The sequence below is a fragment of the Melitaea cinxia genome, chromosome 17, assembly GCF_905220565.1.
Source record: "Melitaea cinxia chromosome 17, ilMelCinx1.1, whole genome shotgun sequence".
Taxonomy (NCBI): domain Eukaryota; kingdom Metazoa; phylum Arthropoda; class Insecta; order Lepidoptera; family Nymphalidae; genus Melitaea; species Melitaea cinxia.
In genome coordinates, this window is record NC_059410.1 from 7,058,598 (window position 1) to 7,085,325 (window position 26,728).

General features: G+C 32.2%; 1 protein-coding gene across 1 annotated transcript in view; it reads left to right on the forward strand.

Moving 5' to 3' along the window:
- The first annotated feature begins 17,323 nt into the window (after positions 1–17,323).
- Positions 17,324–26,728, forward strand: part of LOC123661835 (G-protein coupled receptor dmsr-1-like) — a 30,145-nt gene continuing 20,740 nt past the window's right edge. The window contains exons 1-3 of the mRNA XM_045596775.1: positions 17,324–17,605; positions 18,836–18,994; positions 23,952–24,088. Of these exons, the coding sequence (XP_045452731.1) occupies positions 17,324–17,605; positions 18,836–18,994; positions 23,952–24,088 (578 nt within the window). The remainder of the gene's footprint in view (positions 17,606–18,835; positions 18,995–23,951; positions 24,089–26,728) is intronic.

Below are 26,728 nucleotides of genomic sequence, written 5' to 3' on the forward strand. Positions count from 1 at the left end.
AAACGTATAGAAAATTCTTTACAATATATTGTTACGTGTTTTCTTGGTGGAAACGATTATGCATAGTAGAATTTGCCGCATTTTGTAAAAACAGCGTTCAATTTCAGAGACCGACTCTATTCGTATAACCTTTATGATACGACTACATTTTTATGAGTTTTTGTAACATAACGAGTATGTCGTTGCCTAAAATTTGCCTTGAAAAATTCGCTCTCTCAATTATAGAGGACACCATCATTTCTCAAAGAGGGATTTTTGTCTTCATAATTTAAAATTGAACTTAATAATTCCTAAAAAAATCTTTGGACCTGTAATAACGATATAGATTATTAATGTTGGTCAAAAATAGTATCAAAAAGTGTTTAAGAAGTAGTCGCGTAAATAATCTAAGTAGGTATGTACATTTTCGGACTTACATAGTTTCGTTACGGTAATTTATTATTTAAATGGCATTTAGAATCAAAATAACGCCCTCGATTTATCTATTTTTAAGCGTTGTATAAAATGTATAATATATTGTGCGCCAGTTTTTCTTTATGTTTTCACATGAATATGAATACTATGTAATTATTATTTTTTCAATATATTAAATATATGTAGGTACATGTTATTTATTCAATTATAACGTTTAGGACAAAATTTACATTAATGCGAAGATATTATTTTAATCGAAATCGAGGATAAATAAGAATATTTTCAGTCACGAGTCTCTCAAATGTCTTTTACAGAACTTATTCCTGTAAGTTAAAGGCTCTACTCAACATCAGATACCTCCCACGTACAATAAAAAAAAAACACATAAACGTTATATAACATTTTTTTTACATTGGTCATTGTATTTTCCTAATTAATAACCACATTATACCTGCAAGGTAATTAAAAGAGTATCTATCTATACATATATACAAATACTTAAATAAAATTGGAGTGTCTGTTTGTAATATTAAAAATAACCGCTTTTACTAAATGCTTATGGATGTACACGGTACATATATCAAAAGCTTTTATTACAATTTTTGTCTGTCTGTCCGTCTGTTTCTTCTGGCTAATCTCTGAAACGACTGGACCGATTTTTACAGGACTTTCACTAGTAGATAGCTTATGTAATAAGGAGTAACTTAAGCTATTTTTATATAAGAAATTTATTTATTTTATAATAGCGCTTCTCCGTTCTATCCCGTTCTACTATATTCCGTTCTATCTAGTTCTATTCTGTTCTATTCGATTCTATTCGATTTTCTAGATTCTACTAGACTCGACTCTACTAGACGCTGAACAATAACTTTTTAATATCTACGATTTTATTTTTGTGTTACCCACACTTTAGGAATTCTAAGTATAACTTTTTGTTAAATTCTACGCGGATGTAGTCGCGTACACAGCTAGTATTAAAATAAAAATAAACGTAAAAATATTGTTCTCAAACATTTGAATTTACATTGAAAACATAAGGGTCGATGATCAGAAACGTCAGGTAAAAAATACTGTTTAATTGTGTTTTAATTGTGTTTGATTTATATTGTTTCTTTAGTTTGATAAATGAATCCTTACTTATATTTTGAAAGCTTTTATTTTCTCTTATACTTTGTAAATTAATCAAAGAATATAATAATAGAAACATCTTAAGAATTGTTTAATGGAATAATTGGAATGTTTAATGTTTAATGGAATAATGTAATATTTTAAATAATTTCAAAGACAAATCGAAACATAAATTAAAACGATCTTTCGTTACATTATTTATTTAGGATAAAAAAAAAACTCTTCTATAAACGTTATCATTGTTTAATATATGTTGGTTTAAACACATAAGCCTTTATTCTGGAATGTTGTCTATGCGGTCTCCCAACCGTGCCTCTGAGAGCACGTTAAGCCGTCGGTCCCGGTTGTTATCATGTACACCTGATAGCGATGGTTACTCATAGAAGAGAATGTATCCGCCAACCTGCATTGGAGCAGCGTGGTGGATTAAGCTCTGATCCTTCTCCTACATGGGGAAAGAGACCCAATAGTGGGATGTTAGAGGCTGAAGCGTTATAATAACGATCAATGAAAATTATAATGACAATATGTGCTTAAAATTACAATATCGATAAAAACAATAATTTTTCTCAATCACTACCCGAATAGCAGTGAATATTTTAGGTTAAGGCAATGTCAACTATATTTGTAGCAATATCAGGTACTTTAATTTCGAAGAAACGACGTCAGTTGGAGAATAGCTGAAAATTGCGAATACTCCTGTACGAAAGCAAAGAAAGCTCTAACTCAACGGACGTAGGCTTATTTTCGCTCCATAATTTAAACTATTTTGGACTCAATTTTAACCCGCCAATCCTCACAATTGTTTCGTTGTAGTTCAATATATTATTGACTGTTTTGCTTGAGTTTGGCGACACCGGTTTCACTTTCACCGGTTAACACTTCCTCTAGTTATTCTTATTCCATGGTAAGTGGTGTAAAGTGTTTGTTACTCTTTCATACAAAAGCTACTTCTATTTTTCATTCTACTCAAGACCCGTACTAGGTAGTTTTTATATCGAAATTAAGAACGGTACAATTGCAAGAAGGGACGAAGAACATATTGTACAATTGTTTACGAAATCGCCTGAAGAGCTACTTGTACATACTGCTCAGTCAAAGTAAAAACAATTGTAGTCGTTGAAATGTTTATATATTAGTCTAATTTTTTGTATTCATTGCATTCAGCCTGTATCATCCCATTGCTGGGCCTAAGCCTCTTTCTCCACGTAGGAGAAGGATGGGAGCTTAGTTCACTGTGCTTTCAGGCAGTTATGATAACATTCGGGACCGACGGCCTAACGTGCTCTCCGAGGCACGGTGGGGTGACCAAGAACTGACATCCAAACCGGAAATTAATATTTATAAAAATACAAATATCCATCCCGAGCGGGATAGGAACTCGCAAACCCTTGGTGTTTTAGGTTTTTAATAAACCTCATTTTGATTTGTACAAGCTTTATCAAGGGATATTAAATCAATCTTGAGAACTCGACTCAGAAGAAAAACATATGGTAAGTTTTTCTTGCATTTAAAAAATGAAATAAAGTATAAGACTGAAAACAATCTATATCTCAAAAAAAAAAAAACTTTTTTTGTCTGTCACGCTTCACTACTTTGTAATTATAAATGACAAAACAAAACGTTACGCATTCTAGAAGCGAGGTAGGATAATAAATTTTAACGCAGAGTGGATGATATATTATTGAAATAATTAATATTTTAGTTAATTATAATAATACATTAAATATAATAAGTAAAATTAATTTAATTAATTTAATTTATCATTAAATTATGTGTAAACTCATAAAGCTTAATGAAGGACATTTTTTTATTCAATAAAGTAAAAGAAGTTAACTAATTAATAAAGAAGTGTTCATCGCAAACATAAAAAAAAACTAGCTTACATTAATTACATTTAGCTTTTTTTTCTCGTTGAAATGTTTATTTTGAAATTTTCATTGAAACCGACTTGCGAAGTTCACTAAAAAGCTGTGTATTTAATATTTGTGAATATTTTTATTTTATATAGTTTTTTTAATTGATGATCTGATACACGAACTTCAATTCTCTTTAAATATAAATTATATATAAGAAATCCGTGAATATAGTAAGTTGTTTATTTTATGTCTATATATTATATTGCTTTTAGTTCAGCTTGTCTGTTGCCTGTCAGTCAGTTATATGAAGCAAATAAGCAAATACTTATTTGCGGTTGTCGGCTGGAGTAAAGCATTAAATGTCATCATTTTACTCAACATTCATATGCAAACGATTGTATCATAGATATACGCAATTTATTTACTCGTATATCATGCTAGCGGACCCGGCGACCTCGCACCGTCATTTTTTTAAAATAATATATTTCATTTTTTTATTTTTTATATATAATTTTTTTTTACAAAATAGAACATAACACAACCATTAATTATCTAATTTGGCGCAGTCGCTAAGCGCCTACATACCTACATTTAGGAAATTCATTTTTATACGTACACGGAGATTTATCTCAGACATTTGAAATGAAACAGATTTGTTTTGATAAACATTATAGTTTATTTCAGATTTCATATTGATTATATATTTTTATGTACTCGTAATACCTGGTACTCTCAACTGTTTCAATTTTATTAATTGCGGATGTTATCTGCACAATGTATGTATTTACATATATATGTATTAATTTTACTCGTTTGTTTTGTTAATTTAAAAGCTACATTTGTTTATGGAAGAATTTCAAGCAATATCACAATAAAAAAATTCCTGTGATTTACCGGAGTTAATTACAAGCTGGTAGAATCACAATATTTTTTTCTTAGTATTATAACTTGTGTATTATAATAATATTATGAAGGTATTTCTGGAACCATGTAACCATGATGCTGCATTATTTAAAGATATACTTTATTAAATTTATAAAATAGTTATAAACATCGGTAAAAAAAACTAGGTATGGGAAAATAAAGCAATAAATATTTTTTATCAATTATATGTATAATTATATTATTACGATAAAACACAATGTAATGGGTATGTATTCATTTGTGTATTTATTTATTTATTAGTTTATTTATTTATTTTTATGTTTATTATTTATTTATATTATTATTATTATATTATTAGATTGTAGGATTCACTTTGATTTTCCTTTTGATGACCCTACTCTGTTTTGTTTTAAAATCTCCTCTACCCCAAGGTTGTCTGGAAGAAATCGCTTACCTAGCGATAAGACCGCCTTTGTGCATATTATTATTTTGTAAGTTTTTATTTTTTAAGATACCTATGTACTTTTACTTTTATGCACAATAAAGTATATTTCTTCTTCGCATATAAAGCCCACCAGCGTGTGTGTTAAAATAATTTATGTAGATTAGATACTCGTTTATACATGGTTATTTAATTATTTGTATTTTATTTCATTAACAGTTTTTGTCTATATTCTAATTTTTGTTACAAAATCTCGTATTGTGACTTAATTATTTTATCTATTTGTAAATAAAGGATTAAACACTTCAGTTTCCAAAAATAATCATTATATGACGCTTTAATTTTTGCAGAAAAAATATTATTCGTTTAAGAGAGGAAACGTACATTCTGCTAAATTTCCATAAAAACTTTAGGTTTCTTAGCGACATTTACGCAGGAGGTAAATTGAAATTATAAACTTTAAAGAAAATGAAAATAATTGGCGTTTTAGAAAAACTGAACACAATATCTTTAAATCTACGCTTCAGCCTGTAATATCCCACTACTAGGCATAGGCTTCTTTCCCCATGTAGGAGAAGGATCAGAGCCTTAATCCACCACGCTGTTCCAATGTGGGTTGGCGGATATATTCCCTACTATGAGTAACGATCGCTATTAGGTGTACATGATAACAACCGGGACCAACGGCTTAACGTGCACTCCGAGGCACGGTGGGGAGACCCACAAGGACTGCACAAACACCCAGACCACGGCAAACACCTGTATGGCCAATACAAATGATTGTCATGTGCGGGGATCAAACCCGCAACCGCCAGCGCAACCGGCACAATCCATGGCTGTGAGCGTTGCGCCAACGTGGCGACTAAATCTAATTAACATGATTTGTACATTGAATCCTAATCTAAATTTTAAATGAACACTGCAACAACATTGATACAACAGATGAGCCATATTGTAGTTGTTATCTTAAAGGGTCCCTTAAAATCAACTTAACAACTTTGCGGGTTAAACTTCCCGGTTTTCATCAAACAACAATTTAGAGAATCGAACAATTTATGGCTTTCGGTAATCAGTTTGATAGTCATTTATACAATTTATTAAGGCGTAGATTAATAGATGTCTGAAAAAGAGTGTAGTTATGGTCTATGGGGATGACAAAAAAATACACAAAATAAGAACCAGTTCTATTGCATGCCACAAAGATGACACAAATGTAACCAATGAACAAAGTAGTTTTTTTTTTGTAACAGCAAATACAATATTTTTCTAATATATAAAATTCTCGTTTCGCGGTGTTTGTAGTTAAACTCCTCCAAAACGGCTTGACCGATTCTGATGACATTTGGTGTGCATATTGGGTAGGTCTGAGAATCGAAAAACATCTATTTTTCATCCTCCTAAAAGTTAAGGGTAGTCCACACCCAATATTTTTTTAATTTTTAGATAAATTATTTATTTTTTATTTTATTATGATTTGGCGTTGAAAAATACACACAACCTTAAATTTTCATAATATATATGGCAAAACAATGTTTGCTGGGTCAGCTAGTATTTATATATAAATTTAAAAATTACTCACTTGTATAATTTTGTTAGTATCACAATTAGATTATTAAGTAACTTTTTAACTACAGCTGTGGTACGTACAGTAGGTAACTAATATGATTTATTGAAACTAATGTAGTTGCCTCGTTTTTGTAGCGCTTTAGGCATATAGATATAGTAAAAGGGATCTTTATACAATTATCATTAGCAAATCGCATTAGTAAAATTTTAAGGGCATCCCTTCAAACTTTGAGACTGCTGGTTTGGAAGAAGTTAGAAACACTCTTAATTGCATGCCCAGGTCAAATTTTTTAGTTTCTCCAAATTCACAGAGGAGCTGGGACGACATAAACTGCAAATCGACTTATGACAATCTTTTAAGCTGTAGTACAGGCTCGGCGCGTGCTAGGCTTTTGGCCGTGGGTACGCATGAGGCCGGCTACTGGCTTCATGCGTACCCTTCGACAAATACAGGAACATTTCTTGAGCCTGACACGCTCCGAATCGCAACCTGTCTACGGCTTGGGGTTCCGGTCTGCGCTCCTCATAAATGTCCCTGTGGCAGTGATGTCGACAAGCTAGGACATCACGGTCTGTCATGCCTAAAAAGTGCAGGCCGCTTCTCGAGACATGCCGCACTTAACGATATCATACGCCGGTCCCTTGCCACCGTCAACGTGCCAAGTCTACTTGAGCCGACTGGTATTGCAAGAGACGATGGCAAGAGACCGGACGGTATGAGTTTGATTCCATGGAAGATGGGCCGGATGCTGGTATGGGATGCAACCTGTTCAGACACGCTTGCCTCTTCCCATCTACATGGAACCAACAACAGAGCTGGTACGGCTTGTGAAGCGGCTGAAAAAACAAAAGCAGACAAATACAGGGGTCTAGGCTCCGAATATGATTTTGTCCCATTCGATGTTGAGACACTTGGCGTTGGGTCCTAGTGCTATAACACTTTTTAAGGAAATACCAAAAAGGTTATTCGACGTCACAGGAGACCGAAGAGCTGGCAGCTACTTCGGACGAAGAATTAGTCTAGCTATTCAAAGGGGGAACGCTGCCAGTATCTTCGGAACCTTGCCTAAGGGGTTTTAATTATATTTTTTAGTTATTATATTATGTATATATATATGTATATGTATATATATATATATATATATATATATATATTTAAGGTTTTTTTTAGTTTAATATAATTTATCTAATTATTATTATAATAAAATATTATAATAAAAAAAAAAAACAAAAAAATAATAATTAATAACAATAACATTAATATTTTGACAGCTATGAGTGACGTTAAGTTAAATTTGAGGCAGCATTATCATTGTTATTATATGTTGTTATATATACAAATCAAATTAATAAGTCAAGTACACCTGTCACACGTGGTTAACGAATTTCGATTAAATCGATTAACTGAGGTAGGGCACAGCAGTAATTTCCTGCTCAAAATATGGAGCAGCCCGACTGGGGTAGTACCTCGACCTTACAGAAGATCACAGCAAAATAATACTGTTCTCAAACAGTATTGTGTTCCTGTTGGTGAGTAAGGTGACCAGAGCTCCTGGGGGATTGGGGATTGGGTCTGCAACGCGCTTGCGATGCTTCTGGTGTTGCAGGCGTCTATAAGCTACGGTAATCGCTTACCATCAGGTGAGCCGTACGCTTGTTTGCCGACCTACTGACATAAAAAAAAAGATGGTTTTGGCTAATTAGTTGTACAACAATAAAACCAGTTTTTAAAAATGTCTTCAAACAAATTTTCCGTCAAAAGCCTTAAACTCAAAGATTACTTAAGGAAGCTTCAAAGAAAACCGCAGACTTTCAAATGTTTCATACACACGTAAGGTTTTATAAACGGCGTGATCGCGAAACAAAGCGCTAACAGGTTAAATAAAACCACGAAATAAGCACTTAAGTACTGATTTTGTTATTAATTAATTATTTTTTTATCTACCTTGTACCCTCTGTACACGGTTGAGAGAATAACTGACATTATTACATTTTAAATGAGATAAGGATTAATTTTTATACTCTTATCATACTTCTAATTATTTTGATAACAAATTGTATATATCCAGATTTTCAAGACTTGTAAATCCTTAAGTCTGCAAAAAAATACTTAGAACGAGTGTGCTAGACCACACGACTGCAGTCAAACTTAACGCAATTCTCTCTCTTTCTATCTTACTAACTTATAATGCCCTCTCAACTTCCGTTCGCCTCGTCCAATCACACTTTTCCTAACGCTCTCGTCACGCATTCACCAGCTTACTCCCCAAGTCAAGCATACATAAAGAAATTTTATTTCAAAATATTTTGTGAAACTTTAAAGGCGTTCAGATGCAAAAGGTTTGGAATTATTTTTTTATTAGTCTTTAACGGGAACATCGAAAACGTATTTATAAATATAAAAGGAAAAAACGACAGATTATTCACACTATGTAAAATTACAATTAAACACACATTAAATAATTTTAATTTTTAACGCGGTTAATATGTACATACTTATCTTCAAAAATTGTTATTAATTTTATAAGAAGTATACTAGTAAAATATTTGAAAATACGAATACCTTATAATTTTTCATATTTCATTCGATATACACATTACACTAAAACATTCGTATATTGATATTTCCTTATCGATGAAACAGTCGGCGCCGGCCTGTCGGACCTCAAAATTAACGTACCTATCATTTTACAAAACTTCATTTACATACGTCAAATTAAACATATACATACATGACGGACGTCTCAGTGACAAGGTTAATACCGAAATAGATGACGTTTAATGCTAATCTATACAAATAAATAAAATTGAGGTGTCAGTTTTTAATATTAAAATAACGCTTTTTACTAAATGGTATGGGTGTATTATACACGGTACATATACCAAAATTATATTTTTTACAATTTTTGTCTGTTTGTCTGTTTGTCTGTCTGTTTGTTCCGGCTAATCTCTGAAATGACTGGACAGATTTTCACGGGACTTAGCTGAAGTAATAAGGAGTAACTTAAGATAATTTTATTTTAGAAATTTATTTATTTTATAACTCTGCAAATTCATGCAATCTTCATGGATACTTTCCGGCACGGGGCCACCGTAGAGGTTATGCTAGACTCCTACTGACTAAAAACCATCACGTGTGAGCAGACCTCCGCCTGAGTGGGGCAAGATGGGGTCGCGCTAGCATGCAACACCTCGCTCTGGCGGTTGGCCTGAATGAGAATACTCTAGCCCCGGCACCTTGCGGGGCGGCACCCACAAGTCACGCTTTACGGATCCACTCTGAAAAAACCAGAGCAGTACCCGGAGCGCATCCTAAACTCCGCATCCCTCCCCGGCGCCACATATTATTCCGCAATTTCGTGTTCACTTCATCTGACCCCACAGGTCTGCCGGATCACACCTAGCAACCAAGCATAGCTCCAGGGAACCCTGAACAACCCGGTCGGCACGCAGTGCTCTCGCGCTACAGGGCGGGCGAGCGATTATTATTATTATTTTTTCAAGCAACAATAACGATAATTAATGAAATCAACAAATTCTAAACATATCTAAGATGCACTAAAAAATTATTTACATAGATGTTTCGTTAGAACCTGAGAAAAATTACGCAGGTTAAAGAAATCTTATTGATCAATATAAAATGAGTCATAATGTATATGAATCGTAATGTATGTATATATAAGTTACTAGCGACCCGCCCCGGCTTCGCATAGTTGCATTGCTGATACTAAATATAAAATATAAAATAAATTAAATATAATAAATGCGCAAAGATGTGTTAATTTACGATAACACATTAGAAAACTCTAACACTATCAGTTTTCTGCTACTATATTATGCATGTATCATACATATAAACCTTCATCTGGATTCATTCTATTTACTAAGAGAAAATGCATCAAAACCCCTTGCGTAGTTTTAAATCTAAGCATACATACAGCGGAAAGCAACTTCATTTTATACTATGTAGTGTTTAAATAGTGATAGACACAACATTTTAATTATTTTTTATTTATAAAAATATTCATGGCAACATTTAAATATTGTAAGTTATTATTTTTAACGCACAGGCTAAAAACAAATCCATTGAACATTAAATAAATAAAAAATAATAAAAACTTTATTTCTGATGTCAAATCTTTAATTAAAGCACACAAAAATTATTTTATTTAATGCGTCTGCAATAATAAACGACATTGCTCGTAGGTTGTTAGCAAAAATACTTTATATATACGTCTATTTGCAAATGCTATTAATATTATGTAAAGTTTCACGAGGCGTCAAGCGATGAGTGAGTTTATAACTGTACTCTAAATCGTTTTATCTTCAGAGGCAAAGCTTTTGAGACGCTACAAACTTGACGTACGCTTAATAAAACAATTATGTCCGTTATATAACTTTTAATGTTCTTACCAACAGATTATATTCTCGTAAGCTATAAAATACTAATATTAATGGATAAGCTTTGATTATTACTAAATTATATCAACAAAAATGCTATCTTAAACATTCCATCTAGATATAATAGAACAATGGTCAGCGGTTGTTGATAAAATTTATCTCACAGATAAAGTCCTATATAAACATATCGATAATACTCGCAGAATACAATACATATGTTATATCGAGAGGTCAAACAAGCCCTAAGCGCATTTTTCACCTGAACTAATAATCTACTTGATCCCGCGTTGGCGCAACGGTGGCGCAACGGCTGTTGCTCTGGCGGTTGCGGGTTCGATCCCCGCACATGACAAACATTTGTACTGGCCATACAGATGTTCGCCGTGATTTGAATGTTTGTGTAGTCCAGGCACGGTGGGGATACCCACAAGGACAAACATCCAAACCGGAAACAAATATTTGTACAAATAAAAAAATCCATTCCGAGCGGGAATCGAACCCCCAAACCACGGTGTTTCAGGCGATTACTCGCAGCCCTATAATAGAGCGGTTGTTTTTACGAATTTTTTCGTCTTCGAAAATGCTCTCAACATAAGAAAGAATCTAAAATAATCTATTTTTGGTAAAATAATCTGTTTATAGAGTCAGATCTGATATATATCAAAGCTGTTAACGAATTTTATTATAAAAATAGACGCTTTTTGTATCAGACTACATAATGAGCATATTTTTCTTATTTGGTCTTAATAAAAATTATTTACCTAGGGAAACGAAAAATGTTTCGCATCTTTCCACGTACGTAATCTGTATCATGTAGGTTTTTATTAGATTATTTTAATATATATGTAAATTTTTCATTACTATGCATTTAGCAGTATTTTTGTTAATTTAAATGAACAAGTGCCGTGGTAGCTTTGCATAAAATGTTTTTTTTTCTAACCGACTTCCAAAAAAGGAGGAGGTTCTCAATTCGACTGTATTTTTTTTTTTTTTTAAGAACTTTTGACCGGGTAGACCGATTTCGACAAATTTTGTTTTAATCGAAAGGTGGTGTGTGCCAATTGGTCCCATTTAAATTTATTTGAGATCTAACAACTACTTTTCGAGTTATATCTAATAATGCGTTTTTACTTGACACTTTTTTCGTCGACCTACGTTTTATTATACCGCATAACTTTTTACTGGATGTACCGATTTTGATAATTCTTTTTTCGTTGGAAAGGGGATATTTCTAGTTTAGTACCATGATAAGGAAACCAGGATCTGATGATGGGATCCCAGAGAAATCGAGGGAAATTCTCGAAAATCCGCAATAACTTTTTACTGGGTGTACCGATTTTGATAATTTTTAATTTAATCAAAAGCTGATGTTTATCATGTGGTTACATATAAATTTTATCAAGATCTGATAACTAATTTTTGAGTAATCTTTGATAACGCGTAGTTACTTGATTATTTTTTCGTCGATCTGCGTTGTATTACTCTTCGATGTAATTGAAGTCGGTTTTTTTTTCGTTTTTAAGTTTTGTTAATACAATAATCTCTAGAATAATTAATTATCATCAAGCCTTAATAAATAAATATGGACACATGTTGTTTAATATTTAATATTTATGGCACAGATATAATTTTAATATCAAAAAATATATAATTAAGATTTTAATTTAGATCTAGAATTAGAATAGTATTAGGTTTAGGATTAGGTGGGTTTGGATAGAATAAATTGAAAGTTAAGTGCAATATAGACACATTCTTGTAAAAGCCTTTGCAAAAACGTCCTCGGTATTTGGTTTTCTCCTCGGTTTCACGTGATTCATTGTCTTTTGTGTATTTATCAATGAATGGCTTTCAGTAAGTTTAAGAAATAATGTCCGTGAATGCCGCCAAAACAATAATTATATACAATTTGACATTTTATTTTTAAAGTCAGTCTATCTCTCTGTTAAAAAATCAAAGGATGATGATGATCAGATGAAAATTGTAGAGCTTATCCTGAGGTAACATTTAGTCTTTATTTCACTCAAAATTACTTCACTGTATCAAAGTTATAATTTGAATGATGGTACGAGATAAGAGTAGGATCAAATTAATTATTAATGCATCAAAATATATTATTCATTAAAAATAGTGTCTTTAAATTAATTATGAAAAAACTTGCCAAAATATAACTAATATGTGTATAACGTTAGATCCACTTCAACTTGAATATTGTTGTATGTAAAAAATAAAAATAAAAAAAATATACACGTAATGGAATGTATAACAACACCAGAAGCTGTTACGAAAATATTAAACGAGGCAAACTCAAGGACTACGCATGAATATAATTAATTATAAAATGAATTTACCTGTATGTAAACTTCTGTGAAAATACGGATATTTTAAAAGTAATTAGCTGTATTCCGACATAGGCTAATTAGCCAGTTGAGCCTATCATATTCCACTGCTGATATAGTCCTCCCCAAGATCGCTCCCGGTTTTCCGCAATCTTCATCCAGCCTACACCACCAATCATACGTAGATCGTCGGTACAGCGACTCCTTACAGAAATGTACAAAATTGCAATATATAACCATTACATCAAATATAAATTTAGTGGTATGCGAAAATGAAACGAAAAATGATTCACTATTGTGTTACCGACTATTAATAATTAAATATTTTAATAAAAGTAAAAGTTAAGTTTTAAATATTTTAGAATTATGATCTTATTTCACCCGCCTTAAAAGTGAGCTTGCCGGGAAACAATTTATGAAGTGTGACTACACTAATAATATATTACACCAATAATATATTACACCAATAATATATAATAGTATTATTTAAGCTCCTTTGCATGTCTGTAACACTAGTTTCTTTTTATTTTTATCTAGAGCCCAGTATTACTAGCCGTTTTTTGGTCAACTTCGCATGTCTGATCCATTTTTTATAAAGTTAGGATTATTTACTGAGCACAAAATCACAAAATGCTGATAAATTCGGGCGAAGCTAAAAGCGCTATCTTGAAAAAACGTTTTCAGCCGATATCACGGAAACTATGCAATTTTGAACAAATGTTATTGAGACCACTATTGTAGAGAGTCAAATTTCTTATTTATTTATTTTGAACCTTTTGTTTGCTGTAAAAATTTTTGAAAAGCTTACCGTTTACTATTTATGGCTCATTTAATGAAACGATGAAGGATAGAAGGGATGGTATAGAGAGTTTTAAGGGCTATCAGTCGAGATAGAAAAACCGGTTACACGATGAATATCGTGTAAGAAATTAAATTCACATTAAATATGTATATAAATTACAATTTCAAATTCATTTTACTGCGAATATTGGTACACAAATTACACTCGAATCATACAATTTTCGTTTAAAGCAGATATCGACAATGCGAATTTCAATAAAGTTCGTGCAAGTACAAAGATTCAAAGCAAAAGCTTTGTTGTCATCGCTTTAGGCGAGAATTTCATGTAATCGTACTGTACATATTTACATAGATATTTCCAATAAACCACGTTTTTAATTATTGCCTTTATCGCCTTATCAGGCATACACTTGTGAAACTAATAAACTGATATTAATGCTTATTTTATCGTATGGAAGTTTTCAATGGCGTTATTTTATAGTTTTAATATGTAATTAATGTGACTTTTATTTTCTAAAAGGGGTGATGATATGCTTAATTTAAAAAGAAATATCGTATAGTATATTGGAGTTTCGAAAAAGAGATACAAAAAAAAAACGCAGTAAAAATAAATATGTAAAAAAGGGAGAAAAAATTAAATTGGTAAGTTACGAGAACTGAATACTGTTGATTGTTTATCGAACGTTTGTTTCCTTGAGACATCGCAAACAACCTTAAATACAATCGATCACCTGAAATATAGAATTAGCGTAAAAAAACTACGTTTGTTTCGCGCGCTGTCCCCATTCACCTGCTTTTCAGGTCACTCCATGTTTTATGTAAAATTTATCCGAACACCACAAAAAATGCAAATTAGTTTTTCGAAAAATGATTCAGCAAACAGAGTATTTGATATTCTTTAGCAGTATATTTTGCAAGTTATATTACAGCATGTTTTTGCGTCCGTTTGGACTTTGTCCTATATACAAACAAATAAACAGTAATTAATCACTAAAGTGAAATCGGGTAAAACCGCACGGGTAAGCTACTAGCGTATATTATTTAAATAAAAATTGGAACCGTGTCTGTACATGAAATATTTTTCGTTATTAAAGAATCAAACAATTTCTTTATAAAAATCAAAAATGCAAAGAGTTAATTTTATTGAAGTGAACATTATTAAAACAACATTAAGAATTCATAGAATCTAAAATGTGTATTATATTTTAACGTCACAATTAACGTAAAATTAGGTTAACTGTTACAGAGTAGAGTGGGGTCTACGCAAGCGAAGTCGCATAAATCAATTAGTAGGCTGTTCTTTGTTTACCAACTTCAAAAAATAATTTCGTCTTCAGTTCACTTTAATCAAAATTGTATATCTTATAAGTGTTAATGTAACGTTACAGATATAAGTACGAAACGTTTGTTTATTTATGTTAAAATCTCAGTAGTTCGTGAATTTGTTTCATGATAATTTTGTTTATTTTACGAGTATATCTTCAGAATAGTATGACATAATTTTCATTAGTCTTTGTATATATGTCTACTACTATCGTAAGATCTGCATTGCTATGATAATATTTTTCTTCTGTTAAAACCGATACGGGCATCTAAAAAATAGCTGATTGCAGTCAGCTATTTTTCATCCGTACGAGTCCATCCGTACCCAAATAAAGATTATAAATGGGTCGAGAGTCGATGGATAGATGGCTAGTGTTTGTTACTCTTTTACGCTAAAAATCAAATATATTTTCTAGTAGTCACTTTTATTACTTTTTTTATAGATAATTATGGATAAAATTACGAATACTTAGTTTAATAATTATATTATAACATTGGATTTAGATTTGTAGTAAAATTTAATGTTTCATTTTGTTACAAATGTATGGAAGTCAAGCTGTGCTTTAGACGTTTTGCCTTTCGTCACCATACTGAATTTCGGGATAACAAGCATCCAACATTTTAGCTCACAGTATGTGCGTTCTTAAATCTTAGCAAGTTTTATTTAACTGCATTTAGTAGACTCGAGCCCAGTAAAAATACAGTTTTATTTTCAGTATCGATAATAGAATCCTCTTAATTACTTGGTTTGGATTGGTTCTTTTACAATTTTGTTATAAGTACGGATAAAGTCATTACTTCAATCGTGTCATAAGTTGAATGTTAAATTAATAAAACATAAGGCAACCTTTCATCTTTCTGTTTGTTGACAGACCATCGTCTTTAATATTAATGTTTGTGGCTTGTCCTTGTAAACAACTAAAATTCACGTATCTCGTAAGTCACATTAAATACATCATGAATTTTGAATACCTATCTTTATGTTTTGGTAAAATGTAAAAAAATCATATATTTTATTACATAAATGTCACGACATGAAACATTGAATTTATTTATTTATTATTTATTAATACTTTATTGCTGTGTGGCTACGGCACTAAAGAATTTAGCCACCCCCTCTCTTCCCGTGGGTGTCGTAAGAGGCGACTAAGGGATAACAAGGTTCCACAACCACCTTGGAACTTAAGAAGCCGACCGATGGCGGGATAACCATCCAACTGCTGGCTTTGAAATACACAGGCCGAAGACGGGCAGCAGCGTCTTCGATGCGACAAAGTCAGTACTGCGGTCACCAACCCGCCTGCCCAGTGTGGTGACTATGGGCAAAACACATGAGTTCACGTTGTTTTTGGCGTAAACTTGTGGAGGCCTATGTCCAGCAGTGGACTGTATAGGCTGTAATGATGACTTTATTGCACAATACATTAAATAAATGCACAAAAGGCGAGCTTAATGCTAAAAGCATTCTTTACCAGCCAACCTTAGGACGTACAAGAGCAGAGGTTTGTAGGTGTGCAAAATCGGGTATTAGTTAAATTCAGATAAAGAAGGAAAAAAGGGAGGAAATATAAAGTAAAGTTAGTGGCTTAGTATATACATGAGCAAATAAATTCATATATATATATATACCATAAAAATATAAACATACATAAACAGATACAACCTTGCATATATATATACAGATATACATACATACATACATACAGACATACATACATACATACATACATACATACATACAATTAAACACATTGAATATTTATTGACAACGCGTTATCTCGTTTTCTTATATTTATTTTAGCGAGACAAATATCAAATTTTCTTTATTTTATTATTGTGGAATATATTATTTTTTTTCCCAATCCCCGTCAAGTCTAATAACTTTGTGATTGAACTTTGGCAACGCATTGACGTACAACCGAGGTTATTTTAATGACTCGCTAGAAAAACAAAACATTTTTACTAACATTGTTTTTATTTTACTCAGACAAAATAATCATTGTATTATCTTTTGTTAAAGGTGCACGATGAGGGATTTGACATCACGAGTAAAATAATAAATGAGGCAACTCGTTTGTATAAAGAAACGGATTGACATCTGAGCGGTGTATGGAATACGATCATGTGTTAGTGTTAAGTGATGAACAAAGGTGCATTATTCCTTTACAATGCTAGCGGGCGATGTCACACGACAGAAACATACTAACATTAGCTACGGCGGTATAAATAACACCTATGGCTACTTCGACGATACGAGATTGTTAACTCTCCTACAAAATAAAGGAAACAAGAGCTCGAATTTAGAAGAATGGTTGAGAACGTTGGAAGATTTTAGAAATAAATATAATATATCTGTAGTAAAAGAGTGCGACCGTTTTGATTATTGTTCGGGAGAAATAAGGAACTTAATAGTTTCGTATAATAGTATTCATGGATACATTAGCTTATTGGTAAGTAATTCATTTATTGAATCGCTTAAGTGTGTTCGTGTCTACCTGAGATTTATGTACATAATGTATGAATGGGTGAATTGGAGTACCAACGTGAGTTAGCTATTAAGTTGAATGTTTAGATAACAATAAGCTAACAGGTAAATAGGTTTTGCATAAGCTTATAATATGCATTAATACGTAATTCTCAAGTATGCACGATAAATAATAGCGATATCTTTATAAGGTCGTTGACTCTAAAACATAACCCATTGTTTTATGATTATACAGTATAAACTTAAACTTATTTCGTATATAAAACTATGTATGTTAGGATGGATTGCCGTGGCCTGGGTGTTTGTGCAGTCCTCGCACAGCGCGTAAAGCAGTCTGTCCCGGTTGTTATCATTAATATCTGATAGCTATCGGTACTCATAGTACATATATATAGTCATATACATATCCGGCAACCCGAAGTAGAGCAGCGTGGTGGATTAAGTTCGAATCCTTCTCCTACATGGAGAAAGAGGCCTATGTCCAGCAGTGGGATGTTACAAGCTGAATCATTTAGAATTCTTTGATTAAATATAAGATTATATAAGTCCTTGTATACGTTATTAACCCAATTCTACTTCAGGCCAAATGCACCTCTTATGTGTTAGGATATTTGAACTAGTTTTAGTGAACTTTCTTTTTCTTTGACCTAGGTCAGATTGATCGAATGGCTACGAGTTTTTCTTTGGTACACTTATCTATAAAACTGTTAGGATCCAGTGACTTACACAACAGGAAATTAAAAGAAATATACTTAAATCTCAATTACAAGATTACTAATATTTAAGTGTCAAGGGATCTGTCCCGTTCTCTCCAAGTAATAAAACGCAGACAGGCTCACGTCTCCAGCATCGTGTCTGCTATTTGTTACGGTAGCTAGGAGTGCTCCTTGCTTGCAAAAACATTCTAAGTGTTGGTCCACACTCACTACTCAGATTTAAATATATTCTCCTTAAAATATTTTCCATCATGTTAATGATGGAGCATATATAATATGAATAGTCATCATTATTATTGAACGTATGCAGTATAGTCTGAAAGTTTATCTGTCTATGTTAACTACGATATTATTTTAAATTTAATTTTAATAAATTCGTGACGAAGGCGTCACGAATTTATTTCTTTTATAGACTAAGAAAAACTAGTTCGGCCAGAACTTGGTTTTGATCATAGTGTCAATGGTTTTTTTTTCCACAGATATGTCTCTTCGGTAGTTTAGCTAACGTATTAAATGTAGTGGTTTTGACGAGAAAGGACCTTGCGGCTGCTCCAATCAACAGACTACTAAAGTGGCTAGCGGTGGCCGACGTGTTTGTGATGATGGAGTATGTACCGTTTGCCATTTACAGGTACCTGGTGAGTGACCTTACATTTATTTACTTACTATATAAAAATATCATATCGATTTATCGTAATCAAATTATATTTTTGAAGTGAAATTTCTTTAGGCCCATGAGACACGAATTTTTAAACGTTCATACCACGTTGAATATGTTGCAGTCAGAACTCTTAACCAGTCAAAAGTACTATTGACTAGCGAAATCAGTCAAAAGTACTTTTGACTGGACAAGTTGGTCAAAAGTGGTTTTGACTGAAAATTATTGGTTATTAGTACTTTTGACTGCAAATTCGCGGTTAAAAATACTTTTGACTGACGCTCTCCGTCAAAAGTATTTTTAACTGCAAAAAAGCGTCAGTCAAAAGCACTATTAACTCGTTAGATGTGAATAAATTTAGTCAAATGATCCTGATAAACCATAATAAATTTATGCCCACGATCTTCTTGCGACTGCATGTCAATCAGATCGACATGGCAGCGGCTGTTCATTTCAGTGTGCAGGATCGGTTTCTAAACCTGACCCATTCTTTTCTTCCTTTGGCATACTTCGCACATTGATAAATATATATTAATCATTTCTTTTGTAATATTAGTGTACTTTTTTACCGTTTCATTCTTAAGTCTATCGCGACCACCATGACCTTTAGAAATATGAGCAGCATCAATAATGTCGTAGATTTCCTCAGCCGGCAAAAATATTTGACAGGTTCTGTGTTTGTAATTTTATACCACAAACTTCAATGTGTTAAAGCGTTGTAGTCTGCTGTACTGTAATGGTGTTTCGTTTTCATTAAATTTCGCGTCTTCCACATCCATTGCAAACTTTTTAAATTTTTCTTTTGTCATCACATTGAAATGACTATCTTTAATATCTTCAATTGCTAAATTTTTTTGCAAAAAGCCTTCTTTCTTTTCGTAGTCACTCATTTTTGTTCTAATATCAGCACGTTCTCCACTAATAATGAGTAATATAAAAGTTTATATGTGCGTTTGTCGTTATTTTTATCGACCACCTTAAATTTTTAAGAGTTTTGACTGATACAACCAGTCAAAACCACTTTTGACGGAATCATTTAGTCAAAAGTACTTTTAACCAGCTCCATTGGGCAAAAGTACTTTTAACTGTTATTTTAGTCAAAAGTATTATTGACTAATGCAAACGGTCAAAAGTACTTCTGACTGATTTTGCTAGTCAATAGTGCTTTTGACTGGTTAAGAGTTTTGACTGCAACAAATACACCGTTTCTCGTCCGATCACCGAAGTTAAGCAACGTGGGGCGCGGTCAGTACTTGGATGGGTGACCGACTGGGAACACCGCTTTTCAATTCTTTTTTTTTATTAGTTTTTTTCAATCAGTTTTCCAAAGAAGTTATGCTACTGACGCGTGCTTTGTAAGCACGCAGTTTTTATTTTTATTTTTTATTTAGCATTATAATACAATGGACTTCATTTGTCATTTTAAACATTTTAAATTGCAGATTTAAGTTAATTGTGTACCATTCATAAATAACTGTTTTCATATGTGCTTGCGTATTTATTATTGTGATAAGTTTGTTTGTATTATCGGATTAATTACATTAAACCGAGACCTGGATTCGACCAATGACATCAATTTTGTGTAATAATAAAAGTTAATAGGTTAAATAGTTTAAATTTATTTTATGTATGTTATGATGAACGACGTTGTTAGTGATACTTTGTTGACATAATATAAATAATTCAAGTATAAAACTGTTGAAAATCTTGTTAAGATTTGGATGTTATTATTTTTATTTTACCTAAAAATCGTAAGTAGGTAAAAAAACAAGGAAATTGAATACCTCCAACTTGTGACAGGCCTAAAAAATTGTACACAATAGACTGTAGGATCTATAATACGATCGCCTTCGTTACAATATCTTGGCGGAAAGTCTAGTATATACTGTTACATATAAAACATAGATGACCACTAAAGTTTACAAACTAATAACGCTATGACAGATCATAACCAAATAATAGTTACTATTGACATCGTAATCGAAAGATCTATTATTATACTTAGATCAAAAACGTACAATACGTTCATATAATGTGCTTACAGAGTCGTAGTTATTGTGTAATAAAAATTTTGTATTGAAATATATTTAGAAAGAACACAGTACGCATCTTGGGAATGTTGACGTTGTTAATATAAATTCCATTTCGAGTCAATTTATCCCGACAAATGAAAGAACTCCCGCGAGAAAATCCAAAAATTGGAACTTCAACTCCAAAATTGTATTTATTTAAAGAACAGTGTTTGCATTTTAACCCTTTATTTTAATGTACATATTTTCTAGAGAAAAGCAAAAAGTAGCTTAGAAGTAGGTTGAAAAATAAATAAAAATTGAATTGAAAGATCTAGGTATTCATGTGTATCATATTATATGTATAAAAAGGTTTAGGTAATCTGATCTTCATTTTCTCACGTCAGAACCTGATAAAAAAGTCGCGTAGCGTCGCGTCGCGTAGTAAACGTACTGCGTAATCTACTAAATTTTATAAATAATATAATATTATAGTATGTGTTTAAATATGTGCTGTGTATAAAATTTATAATGTACTGTTTATTTTCATAAAAATGAATAAATGAATAAATAATCACAATCGTTTTTGAGATTAGTTGTTGATTATTATTTACTGAAATTGCTCAGGTGTAACCGCTTTGGTACTTATTTAAAGGGCTGCTTATACTACTACGTTATATGTATGTAGCAGCTTATTCGCAAAGGGCATATTAACATCACGTCAGCATTTCGTGCCTACTATATATACGTATATCTTTACAGTTTCAATTTTCATTGTACATTTACATTGTACAGTTTCAATTGATACACCTCCCAGCATGTTATTATTGTCGGTTAATTTAGCAATATATATTTGAAATTTATCAAAATTTTAATAAAACTGTGTACGTTTCGTACAAGATCACTTTGCAGCCGAACTAAAGGCTATTAAAAATGTGTTAGTTGCGAAATTCGTTTCAATTACAACCCAAAAGCTTCTGAAAGATCACACAGATTCTTGCTGAATGTATGTTTTGAAATCATATGAGCGTTCAATACCAATTTGATACTAAACAATTCCTGCTATTTTCACTGAATCAAAGAAACTGATTCAGTTTCAGAGACATTTTTAGTAATTGTTCTTAAAAATGTGATATTACGAAAATGCGCAACAAACAGTTATACATCAATAACAACAATTTTGTGCTGTGTGGCTACGGCACTAAAGAATTTAGCCACCCCCTCTCTTCCCGTGGGTGTCGTAAGAGGCGACTAAGGGATAACAAGGTTCCACAACCACCTTGGAACTTAAGAAGCCGACCGATGGCGGGATAACGATCTAACTGCTGGCTTTGAAATACACAGGCCGAAGACGGGCAGCAGCGTCTTCGGTGCGACAAAGGCAGTACTGCGGTCACCAACCCGCCTGCCCAGCGTGGTGACTATGGGCAAAACACATGAGTTCACGTTATTTTTGGCGTCAACTTGTGGAAGCCTATGTCCAGCAGTTGACTGTATAGGCTGTAATGATGAACAACAATTTTGGTACATTAAGTACCAAAATTGTTGTTCATAATCATCATAATCCATTTCAATAAAAGACCAATGAGTTATCATTGGGAGTATCTCGACGCTTTCATCTAGTGATATGTTATTCAGGTAAACTAATTGGCTATGCATATTGAATAGGAGGTTCTCTAGAGGTTCTGACCACTGTACGAAACTGTTTAATCTCGTTTAAGTATCCAATTCTTCGCTCAAATAATCAATCATCATCGTTTATGTTTGACATGTTTGCACTTATGTTATTTTAAAATATTCCAATAAATCAACAACTTGGTATAGATAGACTGAATAGATCGATAGACTAAACCGTATCAACTGTAAATGTCACGCTACCTAGAAACAACCTGCCTGAGTGACAACCCAGTAGCAACTGTATAATATAGCCCGTAAAGATGTTGTCAGATCTCGTGAGCTGCCAAACGCGTGACATTAATCACTACGTTTTTTTTAAATATAATTGTAAGGAATTTTCTATTTGCAAATTCTATGACAAAACTTATTAATAAAATAAAAGTAATTACAAATTTGAGTGTAACAGGTATATTTAAAAAAATATTAACTTCTCTCATTTGTTTCTATTATTGTAATTCATGTTAAGTTACAGTGCTCGGAATAAAGGGAAGGTCAAGTTAATTTTGTTGATGCCATATTTTTTTCGCGTAACAAGTATCATAAATTCAATAAAAATGTTAACCGTTACCGCTTATTTTCATATAAAAGGTAACAGACGTGGCCCGGGGATGACTTTATAAAATATATTTTTCGAACCAAAAATATGCTTTCCACATTCATTTCTTTATTTCATTACTTTCTTGGGTAGAAGATTACGGCTGATTTACTTAATTTGATTTATTTATTTTTGAAAGTATTATTAATTCTGTTTCTGATCATTAAATTTTATGAAATATTTTGTATATTGGGTTGAATTTTATTGCAGTATGCAAGCCAAAGTCTACACGTGTAAAAATAATCTATAGACTAATCTCTAAAAGGAGTTGTAATAATGTTAACGATTGAAAGAACTGATCAGTAAATACTTGATACTCTCACAATTATCCAAAGAATCGTAAAACTCATCCTCCCGTGGGTATTAAACACGGAAATACTGCCTGAAACAAAAGTTCTTTACCTTAAAAAGTAAACGTTTTTGTGTGTATTTATATAATTTTACGTTTGTTTAAAAGGAGTTAAGTGACGTGGTTTATAAATTTAATTCCTTTAGCGAATATCTCTTGGGAGGTTTTCTACTAGGCGGTAAACCTATTTCTTGTACATATATATTTTTAACTTTCTATTTTGCCTAAGTTGTTTTCAATTTTTTTTCTTAGGCAAACTAAGATGATTTCATTGAAATAAGTGTATAACTCGTTTCTTGTATTTCAGTTATTCCCCGGTCAAGTGGACAGGCCCTACTCCTGGGCAGTGTACATGCTGTTCCACATGCACTTCACGCAGATCCTGCACACCGCCTCCATATTACTCACGCTGTCGCTGGCCATCTGGCGGTACATCGCTATCAAGTAAGTAGAATATTACATTGAACAAATGTTTAAGTGGACGATTACTGATTGGTCTAATTAATTATCCACTTTCATTAATCGTGGCATGATTGGTCGTTGGTGTGTTGTTTGATTAATAGTTGTGTTATATTTGTATTTCATATAATTTTTTCAAAGTTCTAAAATATTATGTGTTCCTACTTCTACATATGTATTTTGAATAATGTAAAATACGTAAAGCTTCTACAGTAACACTTTGTAGATTTCTTTCATCTCTCGAAATGGAACGCCCAATTCGTTAATCACTAACTTTTTAATTGGTACTTAAACACGAGAAGTAAAACAAGTATTTTAATAGATTTTTTTCTAGAGATCTTTATAAAATGTTCACGTATTTCTTTTATTTAACATTAAAAAAAATACTATAGTAAGAATAAACAATATGAAAGACATGAAAGAGATTTATGAGGTCCGCGACATCATAACTCAGACGTCCGGTGCTGAATATTAAATATGTTTAAATAAGAATAACGTTTATGTACCACAAATCTCTGTTTGTAAAGAGTACGAGTATGACAGTCGCCCGGGCGTCTTGCCAAGCTACCTCAGTTCAAGCTATCTTATAAAGGAAAACGTATGAGAGTATATTTTACTGGGTAAACTTTTCAATCTCGCTTACTTCAAAGACGAACATGTATGGTTTGAATAAATTATTCATCCAATGCTCTTATACATTAAAAACATTAAACAATTTATTATGTACATAAAGAGCAATTTCTCGAAACGCTTTCAAGGATCCTTTATATTATACCAATTTCACAGATTATTCTATTTTAACATACAACTTATATACAAAATAATTTATTCTAAAATTATATCATAGCAACTTATAAAATTGTGCTAACATCTGATAGCAACCGTTACTGATCGAAGTCGTTGTGGTGCCGCATGGCTTAATCTCTTTAGGCTCTACCCTCTCTCCTACTTGAATAAGAGGCTTTGCCCAAACATTGGGACATTTAGGCTGAGTCTGTTTAGGTGAACTTATTACAAAATATTTCATTTACCTTTTTTAGGATAACATAATTATATATAAAATTAAAATACTAAGCCCCTAGCATTCATTCAAATCACAAACCCTTCGAGAGTGGAGACATTTTGATCAAATATGAACAACATGTTACCTAAAATGTATATTACAATTTTTACTCATAAACATAGTATTTTATCAGTGATGTGTGTTCGAATAGACATACAGACTTCACCAAAAACTTATAGAAATTATATACCTACTCGTATTTTTTGTTTTTAGTTTTATAACAATATTCATAAAAAAAACTCATAAAAAAGAGATTTACTACTCCATCATATTTATAAATTACATCGATATATTCATGTTACTGCAATAATATTAATATTTAATACTTTTAGATTATTATTGCACACCACTCAGAAAAGATTTACACAAAAACACTTATTTACACATAGCGGTCTTATCGCTTAGTAGCGATCTCTTCCAAACAATCTTTAGAAATAGGAAAATATGTATTGGAAAGGTAGGTGCAGCAGCGTAATTATCTGTATAATTTGTAAATAAAACTTACATATATAAACTACATAATATAAACAAAAAAAAAAATAAAACATAATAAACTCCCTAAAGGTTTAAACAACTATCTCTTAAAAAACACATTACTCGTGCATCGCTTCTTAATAACAAACAGAGCATCAGATTAAAAATCAGTACGTCATAAACTATGTAAAAATAGTTTTATTACTCAAGCGGCATTGGTTTACATACATAACGTTGAAAACAAAGACTACTTTTACTCCAATCGTATTTTAACGAAAACGATAAAGAAAAAAAAAATTGGAACGAAGTTCCTAATGGGGCGTTCGGAGGGGTACACTAGCCGCCAAAAATCTTCGTAACGTTAAATAAAAGCGTAAGATTGTCATGACATGTGTGATATCTATACAGTGTCTAATGTATAGTCTAGTGATGACTGTTTTAGTTCTAGTGATTATTATATCATTCGATAATTATTATATTATTCGATAATTATTATATATTTTTATAAATCATTGTAAATAAAATAAAGATGTTGAGATAATTTTGTAAAGTTGTTTTTTTTTTATTTTTATCGATAAAAAATTGTAATAAAAATGTATACCTGTATGTTGGTAGGGCACAGCAGGAATTTCCTGCTCAAAATATGGAGCAGCCCGACTGGGGTAGTACCTCGACCTTACAGAAGATCACAGCTAAATAATACTGTTTTCAAGCAGTATTGTGTTCCTGTTGGTGAGTAAGGTGACCAGAGCTCCTGGGGGGATTGGGGATTGGGTCGGCAACGCGCTTGCGATGCTTCTGGTGTTGCAGGCATCTATAAGCTACGGTAATCGCTTACCATTAGGTGAGCCGTACGCTTGTTTGCCGACCTAGTGACATAAAAAAAAAAAAAATACCTGAATAATTATTTTCTTTACACTCGAATAAAACTTGAAATTAATATTTTATAATAAGGAACTTCGTTCCTATACGGTGGCCTACGACACCACACGGTTGTTTTTTTTGAGAAAGTGAGTTACCATGTGGTGGATTTTAGCTATGTTCGGTTAGTCTTTTCTGCAGTTTGAAGAGTTAACAGTTATATTATA